At 35.6% G+C, this 12,468-nt stretch overlaps 1 protein-coding gene across 2 annotated transcripts in view; it reads left to right on the plus strand.

Annotated features, from left to right (window-relative positions):
- The window catches only part of DYNC1H1 (dynein cytoplasmic 1 heavy chain 1), a 72,904-nt gene that overhangs the window by 19,174 nt on the left and 41,262 nt on the right, over window positions 1-12,468 (plus strand). For both annotated transcript variants that reach the window (XM_089522555.1, XM_089522556.1), the window contains exons 10-15: window positions 650-799; window positions 1,904-2,050; window positions 2,171-2,311; window positions 2,437-2,613; window positions 4,532-4,642; window positions 12,208-12,327. In XM_089522555.1, coding sequence (XP_089378681.1) covers window positions 650-799; window positions 1,904-2,050; window positions 2,171-2,311; window positions 2,437-2,613; window positions 4,532-4,642; window positions 12,208-12,327 — 846 coding nt within the window. The remainder of the gene's footprint in view (window positions 1-649; window positions 800-1,903; window positions 2,051-2,170; window positions 2,312-2,436; window positions 2,614-4,531; window positions 4,643-12,207; window positions 12,328-12,468) is intronic.

Here is a 12,468-nt window from a genome sequence, read left to right on the forward strand (position 1 = left end):
GCTAAGTTGTACCAATCAGGATTTTGTTGGCAAGATTATTAAGAGAGGATTTGCCTTTGCCTTCCTCTTGAACCTGAGAGAGTGTGATTTGCCCAAAGTTTCTGTGACAGCAGGGATTTGAACCTTGGTCTCCAGAATTGTTATCCAACACTCAAACCACTACACCATGCTGGCTGTCTCTTTTCAGTTTAGAGAGTAACAAAATGACTATGAATACTTTGTTAAGAATGATGAGCAAATGATGTTTGGAGAAAGTGACTTAGAGAATGTAGCCAACAAACATATTAGAACTAATTACATTAAATTATTTTTTTCTTCATTGTGCAGTCCACAGCCTAAAACATGGATAGTCTACTGTCATCCATGAGACTGTACATGTGTAGCAAAGAAAGTAATTTGAGTAAGCCAGCAATGACAGTGGAGATTTCATTCTTGATCTGCACATAAAATTCAGAGGGATTATTTGTGTTTATCGATTTACTGTCACATACTGAACAGAGTTAGAAGCAGTTTGCTGGGAAATCTATTTCAATAGGATAGTGGTAAAAGTGTTGTTAATAGGAATATTCAGTGGCATCTAGTGGCAGATACTAACTTAAATTTTGTATCACTAGAACAGCTTGAATTTTGAAATACATTTGCTTCTTAGATTGAGAGAATACTGGGAGTTCGTTTGCAAGCTGGGCTGAGAGCATGGACACAAGTACTACTTGGTCAAGCTGACGACAAAGCAGAAGTTGACATGGACACAGATGCTCCACAAGTCAGTCATAAGCCAGGTGGCGAGCCCAAAATTAAAGTACGTCTTCACCTTGAATTTAATAATAATAATAATAATAATAATAATAATAATTTATTTTTATTCTGCCTCTCCAACAGGATCCATGCAGTTTTATTTGTTAGCTGTGACTCATGAGAAATCTTGAACCAGAACTAGAATACGGTATTTTGTATTGATGCTAGGTGGCGCAATGGTTAAATGCCTGTACTGCAGCCACTGACTCAAAACCATAAGGTTGCGGGTTCAATACCAGCAAAAGGGCTCAAGCTTGACTCAGGCTTGCATCCTTCCGAGGTCGCTAAAATGAGTACCCAGATTGTTGGGGGCAGTTAGCTTACACTTTGTAAACTGCTTAGGGAGTGCTTAAGTGCACTAATAAGCGGAATAGAAATGTACTTGCTATTGCTGTTGTAAATGGAAGAAATTTAATCTTAAAACAGAATTTGGTATCCAGAGACTCCTCTAGCTGTTGTGATGCCATAGATGAATGTTTACACTGTGGCAAAGTGCAGGTCATGGGCTTTGTGCTGCCCCTGCAAAGGCTCCTTAGTGCATCATTTATTATTAATGAAAAAGCCTACACACTCCTTAGGTGGTGCAATGGAAAATTCTCCCATGTTCTCACTCCCTTGCACTATGTTAGGCCTTTAAACAGGCCAGGAGAGAGAGACATCCCCCTCCAAAAAAAAGTGTGCCCATGCCCCCCCTAACAACTAGAATAAAAATGCAGCACACACTCAATCCATTGAACTTACATACTCAGTGGTGCATACATGACTACAGTAAATACCAGTGATTAAGTAAGTCGTGTTAGGTGTGATTACCTAACAAATGAATATACATTTACCTATAAATGCTGAATTTGGAGATTTGTTGCTGAGTATTAAGAATGGCACTACTGGTGTATATTTTGTTAAAATCAGGCTAAAATCTCAAAGGAATTGTAAGAGAATATGAAATTTTGCAGCTTGCATTTGTGTTTTAAATATACAGGTGTTATGGCAATCATGTAGTAACATACTTCCTAATTGTTATACCACAACCCAGGCTGAATGTTTAAATGTATTTTCTTATTACTTTGTATAGCATAACAAAACTGAACATGTGTTTATGTTCCTACAGAATGTTGTGCATGAATTGCGTATAACGAACCAGGTGATTTACCTGAATCCACCAATTGAAGATTGCAGATACAAACTCTTCCAAGAATTGTTTGCTTGGAAGATGGTAATACTATCATTGCCTAGAATCCAAAGTCAAAGATATCAGGTCAGTATAAAAATATACTTCTGAATCGGGTGCTTGAGTTGATTTAATATCTTCAAAAATCTTTATTGGATCTGAAATTCAAAATGTGTGTTGATGTTTTTGAACTCTGGATCTTGTTAGGTAGGAGTACACTATGAGTTATCAGAAGAGGAAAAATTCTACCGCAATGCACTGACACGAATGCCAGATGGTCCTTCAGCACTTGAAGAATCTTACTCTGCAGTTATGGGGATTGTAACAGAGGTTGAACAATATGTTAAGGTAAGATGGAGCTTTTAGGGTAGTTATCAGTTTCTCCATTCATAGATTGAAAATTGGCTGCATGATAACTTCTAAACACTTTAAAAGAATTACTTAGTTTCTTTCTGCATGTATTTGATTTGTAGGTTTGGCTGCAGTATCAGTGTTTATGGGATATGCAAGCAGAAAACATCTACAATCGCCTTGGAGAAGATTTAAATAAGTGGCAAGCACTTTTGGTTCAAATAAGAAAAGCCAGAGGAACCTTCGACAATGCAGAAACCAGGAAGGAATTTGGGCCAGTTATTATAGACTATGGAAAGGTGAACACTTTGAACCTTAATAGATTAGATTTGTGATTTATTCACTTAAGCCCTAATACTTGTGTTTTTCAAATTTCATTTACATCCTGCTTTTCTCCCACTGTTAAATTAATTAAAGCATGACTTTAAAACAGTTAAAAACATTTTTAAATTACATATTAAAAACAGCACAGCCATTGCACATCCTTTTACTCACACCAGTTAAAGGCTGGAGGCTTGTTTAAATAAGATCTTTGTTTGCTGGTGAAAACAGAGTAGTGAGAGGGCTGATTGAGCCTCCCTCAGAAGAAAATTCCATAGCTTAGGAGCAACCACTGAAAAAATTCTCTCACACACCAGACACGCCTGTGAGGATGATGGGACAGAGAAAAAGCCCTCCCCCAAAGAACATAAGGCTTAGGGGGCTCAGATAGAGAGATACATGCTTTCAGATATTTTGGACCTAAGCCACACAGGGCTTTATATGTCATACAAGCACTTTAATTGTGCCCAGAAATTGACTGATAGCCAATGAAGTTATTTCAACAAATAAATTATATGCTCCCTATAACCAGCCCTGGTCAGCAGTAAAGCTGCAGCATTTTGGACCTCCTGAAGTTTCCAAACAATTTCCAAAAGGCAGTTCCACTAGAGTGTGTTACAGTAATCCTAGTGGGATGTAGTCAAATGGCTTGATCTGACATTTCAAGGAACAAATGTACTGTAGTTGGCACACTAGCCTTAATTATGCAAACACACTCCTGGCCACCTCTGAAACTTGGACCTCAAAAACTGAGGACTGAGTCCAAGAGTAAGGCTAAGCTGTAAACCTGAGACTTCATTGGTAGTATAACTACCAATGAATCCCTGTTCATTGGTAGTGATGAATCCACAGGCTGAATCCCTGTTCTTTCATATCCCTTTCAACTGACCGAGAACACCTTTGCCTGATCTGGTTTGAGTTTCAGATTGTTTGCCCTCATACAGTCCATTACAGATACCAAAGACTGGTTTAGTACTGAAACAGGTTCTTTGGAATTACAGTAGATGGAAAAGAAGGAGACAGTTGTGTGCCCTTGGAGTTAAATGGAGAGAGGGGAGAGAGTTGAGTGTCATCAGCATACTGGTGACTGTTGAGTAGTGCAGCAAACAGTACACCGACAGAATTCCTAGGATGTTCTGGCCATTCTTCTTAGATACACACACTCAGGGCCCAGTAGACTGGTGAGGGCGAATGGTACCCGATAAACCGCTCCAACTCTATCTCTCTGGCCCTCAGGGCTCGACTGCTGCTGTACAGAAAACCCAAGCAGATAGAACAGAGAGAGGTTTAACCCCTCATCTCACATTCATCCAGCCAGCTTGGTATATTCATCCAGCATCAAATCATGGATTGTAGTTATTTTCCCATTTACCAAGGCTCTTCAGACTATTTGATGCGGAGGGACAGTTTGAGGGCAACCCACACACTGTGGCTTTTCACCCGCTCACAGTAATATAATTGTCTACCTACTATATATAATACGTGTGTGGATACCTTCAAATCCCCTTTTGACTTATGGTGGCCCAGTGAATTTCATAGGATTTTTTTTAAGGCAAGGAATACTGAGAGGTGGTTTTACCAGTTCCTTCCTCTGAAACATAGCCTGATATTTGTTGGTGGTCTCCCATTCAAGTACTAATCAGAGCCGGCCCTGCTTTGCTTCCAAGATGAGATGGGATCTTGGTGCCTCTAGAATATTTAGGTTCCCATATATTCTACTGGGCAGCAAATTCACAAAATCAAAAACATAGGTATTGCCAATATTTTTATTAGCTTTCATTTAAATGTATATATGTGCAGACTGGAATTTGAAGGGGTGGTAGGTGCAACATAGTAAAAAGAGGAAGTTTTCATGTTACTGAGGAAGAATGTTTTAACACTGTCTTAACTATGTAGGTACAATCCAAGGTGAACTTGAAGTATGACTCCTGGCATAAGGAAGTACTCAGCAAATTTGGTCAAATGCTGGGACAAAACATGACGGAGTTTCATTCTCAAATTTCCAAGGTAAGACTGCTCAACATAAGATTGTCAAAACATTTGTCACAGTTAGCCATTTCCTTGCTTAATTGTGTTCACTGTCCCTAATCATCATTTGCAAAACTTGCTTCATTTGCACATTTATCATGGAAGAGATGGCTTTGTACCATGTTGGGAGTTTACAAATACCCCATGAGTAAGAGTGGGTATCTGATAAAATGATAAGCCTTCTCTACCTATTTGAATTGGATATAATTCAGACTTCCAGTTGGGAATGGCGCCTCGTCAAGATGGGCTCTAGGTGCTCTGTGAGACGTCTTAGTCGAATGAGGGGAGCTGTCCCCCCAAAATGCTTTTAGGGATCAGCAAAATTCCTGCTAGTTATAGGCGGATCAGAGGCGGCTTATCGGAAGGTCCTCAACCCATATCTACAGCTGAGAAATCAGAAGTAAATTCACCCTTGGTTCAGGAGGTGAATTGAAATAAGTGGGACAGGGGACCTGGAGAGCATTCCACACCTGCATGGACTTAACAGCGTGGGTCTTTGCACAGAGGTGCCGCCAGCTCTTTTAATTTGAAAGGTAAAGAAGAATAAAGAAGATTATGGATACTGAGATTTTTGGAGCATAACTACTATGCCAATTCCCCTATGATTGAGAGAAAAGGGGGATTGTTGTTTGTGCTGAATCAAGGTTGAAGGACTTAAATTTAAAGGTACTTAATCAAGAGGATTTGCTGCTGAAATTTAAAGGACTATGTTTGGATTTGAAAAGGTAGAGGGAAAGAGATGTGGATAGCGATTTATATATATATATTTTAAAGACTTTTGGGCTTTGAATTGTGGATCCCAAGAAGAATAAAGTCTTTCTCCCACCATCCAGAGTTAAGACAATGATTTTGCAGTCAAATGCTCTTTTAAAGAATTAAATCAGCCCTATTATCTACATGTCCTTGAAAATGCACCTGTACTCCTGTTGGGGTGTGTATATTGAGGCAAAAATAACAACAGCAGAGTTTTGGAGGTGTTTAACAAAAATAGCTTTACTCAGCAGAAGTCTTAAAACAGAAGCAAAAAACAAATGGCACAGTACGTAGCAGTAAAAAATTGAAGCACAGTAAAAACTCCTAGTTCAGCAGCATGCCAATGTTATCTTACCACTGCAGCAGTATGGAGAGCAGTATAACCAGCAAGGTCACAACTAGCATGGAGAGCATGTACAGAGAATGGTCCCAACAACCCAGGCAGTTATATTTTGCTAATTGGCTAACACAATCACCTGGCCTAATTAGCTAATTACATGACTGACTGCTAGTGCATCATGGGCTACACCTGCCAGTTTACTACACTCTCATCCAGTCATAACTAGCATACCTTGACAACTCCGTGGGGTTGGAGAGGAGGTAGTACTTTGGTGGTGTTGCGGTGCGGAGGAGCGGTGTAGAGATATTGAGATACGTCAGAGGAGAGAAGAAGGAGGTGGATTGTTTTGAGAGAAGAAGGACAAAGGTGGGGTCAACGAGGACGGGAGGAGGAGACGGTGTGGATAGAAGAGTGGATAAAGGAGGAATTCAAAGAGCGGAAAGCCAAAGTGGTAGAGAGACGGTAGGAGGTGGAGTTGGAAGACAGAACTACGTAAACTACATGAGGAAGAGTTGGAAGACAGAGAGTGAACGAAAGTGAACAAAATTTGTCTACCAGTCCTGAGGAATAGCAAAATAAGGACTCAGCAAATGCAAATGGGAAACCATTCAGAGTCGGGCTTTCCCAGCAGATAATGATCACCAATTAGCAGACATTAATCCTCTTTTGCATTAGCCTCCCAGCCTGAGGCCAGCCATCAGCCCAGAACAATACACATGCAAATCACTCCTGCATTCCCAGGCTCACACAGTATATATAGACCCACTTTTTCCAGGCAAGGAGGAGTTGGAGGAGGGGGAAACAGAGATGGAAGTCTAGAGGGTTAGATGAGAGGAAGAGGAAATAGGAGATAGAGAGGACGGAAGTGTTAATAAAAGTTACCATAGAGTAATAGGAAGTGGGTGGTGTAAAGGATTCTGGTCCTGGTAGTTTGAGTATAGAATATTGAGAGTGGGAGAACTGACAAAGTAAAAAGGGGAGGAAACAACTTTGTAAGAACTTCCTGGTTATATATTATTTCGCCCTGGAGGAATTTTGAATACCGAAGAGTGTTTTTGAATAGGTATGTAGTAGATTTATATTGTGGGTGAAAAGTTAATATATGTAAAGCAAATATATATAAATACGAGAGAATGAAAATGGCAAGGGTTTAAGGGTGGGAAGCAAGTGTTTGTAAAGGGGAAAGAAAGTAATTTATCTTTAAGGTTTGATTCGCCTTACACAATTTTTATTCTAACTTCTTGATTCTACATTTTGTATCGTGGTGTTGGGTTTCTCTCTTTAAAAAAAGAAAGAAGGAAGAAAAAGGAAGAAGAAAAAGAAAGGGGAGTGGGAAGGAAATTAAAGAAATAACGAACACCAGAAATCAATCACAAAAAGCAAATTTACAAAACCAAAATCAAAGAAGACCATCAATTGATAGATCTAAAACCCCAGATATGAATCAATTAATTTTGGAAACAATTGAAAATTTGTCAACAAATTTAATTAAAGAAATGAATGATTTTAAGAAAGAAATTAAACAGGAAATCAGGACTGGTTTGAAGGAAATAAATCAAATGGTGGACAAATTAACGATGGATATGCAGAAGACAAAACAAAGAGCGGAAATCCTAGAATTTAGAAATGAAAAATTAGAGATGGACTTTGTGAAAATTACAAGTAAAAGGGAAGAAGAATTAGATGAAAAAGCTATCTAGAAACAGAAAATGAGGGAGAAATGTGTTAAAATAAGGGGTCTGCCAGAGGGGGGAAATGAGGATTTAGCAGAAAAATTAATTGTGGAAATTGCCCAAATTTTTTTTTAAAAGACACAAAATGGTTTGAGGGTGAAATTGACAATCTATTTCGAATTAGGTCACAAATTGCCAGACAAAAGGGGCTGCCACGCGATGTGGCAGTTTTATTTTGTCAGGAAACATATATGTGATAAATTCCTATACACACACAACGAAACCACAGTTCAGTATGAAGGACAAGAACTGAAAGTACTGAAGGATATACCAGGGAGAATTCTACGTAAGAGAAAATAATATATTGGACTAACACTTTCTTACATAAGGAAGCTATCTCATACCGCTGGGAACTACCAGTATGTTTGACCTTCTGGTGGGGGGAAAATGAGTAAAAATTACTTCCCCTGAACAGGCAAAGAAATTCTTGAGTCAAACTACAAGAAAGAACAAAACAGCAGACGATAACAACAAAGGAAAATAACTTAAAGGGAATGAGGAATATGTAAGAAAAGACCAGGGTGCCTCAGCAGGAAATTTATTAATAAATTTGCAAAAAATGATGAAGACTCACTCAGTGAAGATGGTATAAATCAAAACTCAGAAGAACTGTCCACTCTAGATTTAGATTATCAGTAACTGATACAGGAAGAAAGAAGAATAAGAAGAGAGGAACAAGAAGATAAAGAGGAAGAAGAGACTGAGGATTAAAGGCCGTTTTTACCACAATTTGAGTGAAATCTTAATAAAGTCTAAAATTTTATTTAATAAATAAATTTGCAATATAATTTTAAAATAAAGGAGAGTTTTCTTATTTTCAAGAGACACATTTTGGTAATGGCTGAATACTTAAAATTCTTAACCCGGAATGTCCAGGGAATGAACACACAACAGAAAAGGGGGGGGATTCATTATTTGCAGAGATTAAAATTGGATGTTATATGTCTCCAAGAGATGAGAATAAAAGACAAAGGTAAAAGACATCTGAGATGTCTTAAATTAGGAAATGATTTCATATCTGCTTCTAAATTCAGAAAAAAAGGGGTGGTAATATATGTTAATTTAAAATATGAAGTGAAAGAAATTTACAATGATAATGATGGACACTACATCATAATAGAATTAACACATAAAAGCCAAAAGATTTTGTTGTTAGGAGTATATAGACCTTTAGAGAATAAAGGTAAATTTTACAAAAAGCTAAAGGGAAAACTTACTCAATTAGAATGTGATTCCCTAATTATGTTAGGTGATTGGAATCGGCTTATACACCCAAAATTGGATAGACTATCAGAAAAAAAGCTTTAAAGTGTACAAGGTAAATTCTTTAATTTAAAGAATCTATTGATGCTTGGAGATTAAAATATAGCAATAATACAGATTATATATTTTTTTCTAACCCCCATAAAACTTGGTCTAGAATAGACATAATCATATTTCACTTCATCTAAGTTCAAGAATTCACAAAATAAAAACATTGCCTAAAGTTTGGTCTGACCATAATCCAGTACAACTTGATTTGAACATAGGATGTAAACTTCAAATGTATTGAAAGATGAAAAATTGGTTGCAGAATTGAATTCAAATATTGACAATTATTTTAAGGATAATTTAAACAAGGGTACATCAGTGCAAATAGTGTGGGATGCTTTTAAAGCAGTAATAAGGGGATGACTAATTAAAAAATCTTCAGAGATAAAGAAAAAAGAGATGAGAAATTAAACAATAAAGAATTGGAGAAAAAGAACGAAGTAAAGAAAGAACCAAAAAATCAATTTTTACAAGAGATATTTTGACAAAAACAAATTTCAATTTTAATGATAGAAGAAATGGAGAAAAATGAAATTTGTTAAACAAATATTTTGAATCAGCAAATCTGGGGGAAATTTAGCTTAAAAAAGAAAAAACATGTCAATTAGAGAAGCTGGGGAATTAGTAACAAGTCAGAATAAAATTAAGAAGATAATTTTAACATATTACACAGAACCTTTCAAAGATTCAAGAATTAAAAATTCAAAGATAATTTAATATTTTAATTTGCAAAAAATAAGGAAATTTACCAAAGAACAAACAGAATCTTTGAATAATTACTTTACAAGAGTTATCAGAAGCTATATTAAAAAGTAAAACGGAGAAAAACCCCACTCCCAATGGGTTCTCAAATGAGTTTTATCAATCGTGTGAAAAACATCTAATCGGCCCCTTATTACTAACGATGAATGAAATCATGATTGGTGAAATACACCAAAGATGGACTCAATCGAATATAATATTGATACCAAAAGGGGGAAAAGGTTCAACAGATCCAAAAAATTACAGACCAATTTCGCCTCTCAATTCAGACTATACATTATTTGTTTATTCACAAAAAGATTTTAAAAGATACGAAAAAAAATTGGATTTTTACAGATCAGTGTGGCTTTCTCCCAAATAGAATGATAAAAGATAACATTAGACATTTATTACATTTGATAGAAATTCATGAAAAGAGAATAGATAAAAAATTGGCAATGATTTTCATAGACATGGAGAAAGCCTTTGATAACATAAATTGGGAGTTCATGTTTGGGGTGTTGAGAAAAATAGAGGTGGGGAGAATTTTCAGAAATTGATTGAAACAATCTACAGAAAACAAGAAGTATATATTTTGATGAATGGAGAGAAAACATAATACATAAAGGGGTGAGATAGGGTTGTCCCATGTCACCACTTTTCTTTATATTGACATAGAAAATATTATTGAATATTATTAGAGATAATCACTTGATAGAAGGATTTAAATTGAAGAGAGAAGAATATAAATTAAGAGTATACGCGGATGACCTCATCCTGACAATAACCAACCCAGTTGAGAGTAGTGAACATATGATGAAATCTTTAAGGAAGTTTGGGAAAGTAGGATACCAGATGAATAAAGAAAAAACAACTATGCTGACTACAAATTTGACTAAACCGGGAATGGAAATATTGAAAGAAAAAATGGGATTCCAAGTTGGGGGAAAAACAGTGAAATATTTGGGCATCAGTATCTCAACAAAAAATATAGAACTTTTTGGTAACAATTATGAGAAAATTTGGAAGGATATTAAAAAAGATTTGGATTGATGGAAAAATTAAAATATCTCATGGATGGGTAAGATAGCCACAATAAAGATGTCAGTTCTACCAAAGTTTTTTTTTCCAAAATCTCCCCATTATTACCAACAATCAACCTAAATTTAGAAAGAGCAGACTTAAAATTCTGACTACATGGATACCTGTTTTATGAAAAACTAAACTCGACTGTAACTTTAATAATCATTTTATTAGAAAGTTCAAAACAAGATGGTGTTCAAAAATCCCCCTCTGGGTATCTACTAATGAAGCTATGTTCACAAGAGAGGTGCTAAGGGAAGATGGCTAGATAACATATGCGGATATAACGAAATTATACCAAGGTAGGAGGATAATGAAATCACAAGAGGAATTATTAAGTGAAGGCTATTCTTGTATAGTAATTGGTTTGCCTATAGACAACTAAAAGAGAGATTTGGCATGGATAATAAAATTAATGGAATTGGACCAGCAGAATTAGAATTGGAAAATATCATAAAAGACCCTAAGAAACAAATATCAAAATTATATAAATTAATAATCATATTCGAGATAGAGGAGGAAACTGTTAAAGAGCGTGTGGTAAATTGGCCAAAAAACTTAATTGAATCTATTCAATTGGAACAATGGGAGAGACTTTGGAAAAAAAGAATAAATTTAACATTAAATGGGGTTTTGAGAAAAAACCTCTATAATATTTATATAGGGGTATTTAACACCATACAAGTTATCAAAAATGTTTAAGAATAAAAACACGTGTTGGAAATGTCAAAAAGAAGTCGGCACTTAACCTGCATTGTTGGTGGAATTGTCAAAAATCTAAAATATTTTGGAAAAATATTCATATTGAGATGAAAAAAATATTCAAATTTATGGAACGAATGGATCCCAAGATGTATCTCTTGAATATAACTGATAACTTAAAATTGGAAAATAAAAAAGAGAAATTAATGTTTCACACAATTGTGGCAACGAGAATTATATTTGCAAAACAATGGAAGACGGAAGAAATACCGACAGTGGAGGAGTGGAGACTGAAAGTAATGGACTTGTATGAGATGAATAAGCTGACTACTTTGCTGAAAAAAGGCTCGTTAAATGATTTCTATAAGGAATGGGATTCTGTTTGAATTATATTCAAACAGAGAAAAAGAGAGAAATACACGTTGCTTTATATGATGAATAAAAGAAAGATAAAATTAATTTTTGAATAGTAGCAATATCAGATCTGTTGATTTCAAATGACAATATAAATATTTGTAATTAATCACTTGAATCATAGCGTCTTTTTCATAATTTAAATAAGAGTTAGTGAGTTTGAAGAATTTATGTTTTTGGAGAAATCTCAGTTATCTTAGGAAGTACAAAAATGTTATAGATAATTTATTGGACACAACTTAGTTATATGAGAAAATTTGATTATTTTGTTTTTTGTTTTTTTAATGAATATTTTTTTTAAAAAAAAATGAATTGTATAGAATTGACATTTTCTTAAAGACTTGTTTTCCCTTACGGATAAGTGATTCTAAAATATGTTTCCATTTGTTTTGGAAATGCCTTTATCATAAGTTCTCTTTTTACTTTTCTTCTCAAATCTAAAAAATGTTCTATTCAATTATTCACAGTCACGGCAAGAGCTGGAGCAGCATTCAGTGGATACAGCTAGCACATCTGATGCAGTAACTTTCATCACATACGTACAGTCATTGAAACGCAAAATCAAGCAGTTTGAAAAACAAGTTGAGGTGAGCTTTCTGTGATGAGCTTAAGCCACAGATTTCAACTGAAAAGCTTTATAATAAAGATATTACCTGATCCTTTGCTATCTACATCCATTTGAGATACAAACACTACTCATAAGTTATTCAGGTGATTCTTCAGAATTA

Source organism: Sceloporus occidentalis, unplaced genomic scaffold (genome assembly GCF_023333645.1).
Source record: "Sceloporus occidentalis isolate IW3139 unplaced genomic scaffold, rSceOcc1.0.p SCAF_4, whole genome shotgun sequence".
Taxonomy (NCBI): domain Eukaryota; kingdom Metazoa; phylum Chordata; class Lepidosauria; order Squamata; family Phrynosomatidae; genus Sceloporus; species Sceloporus occidentalis.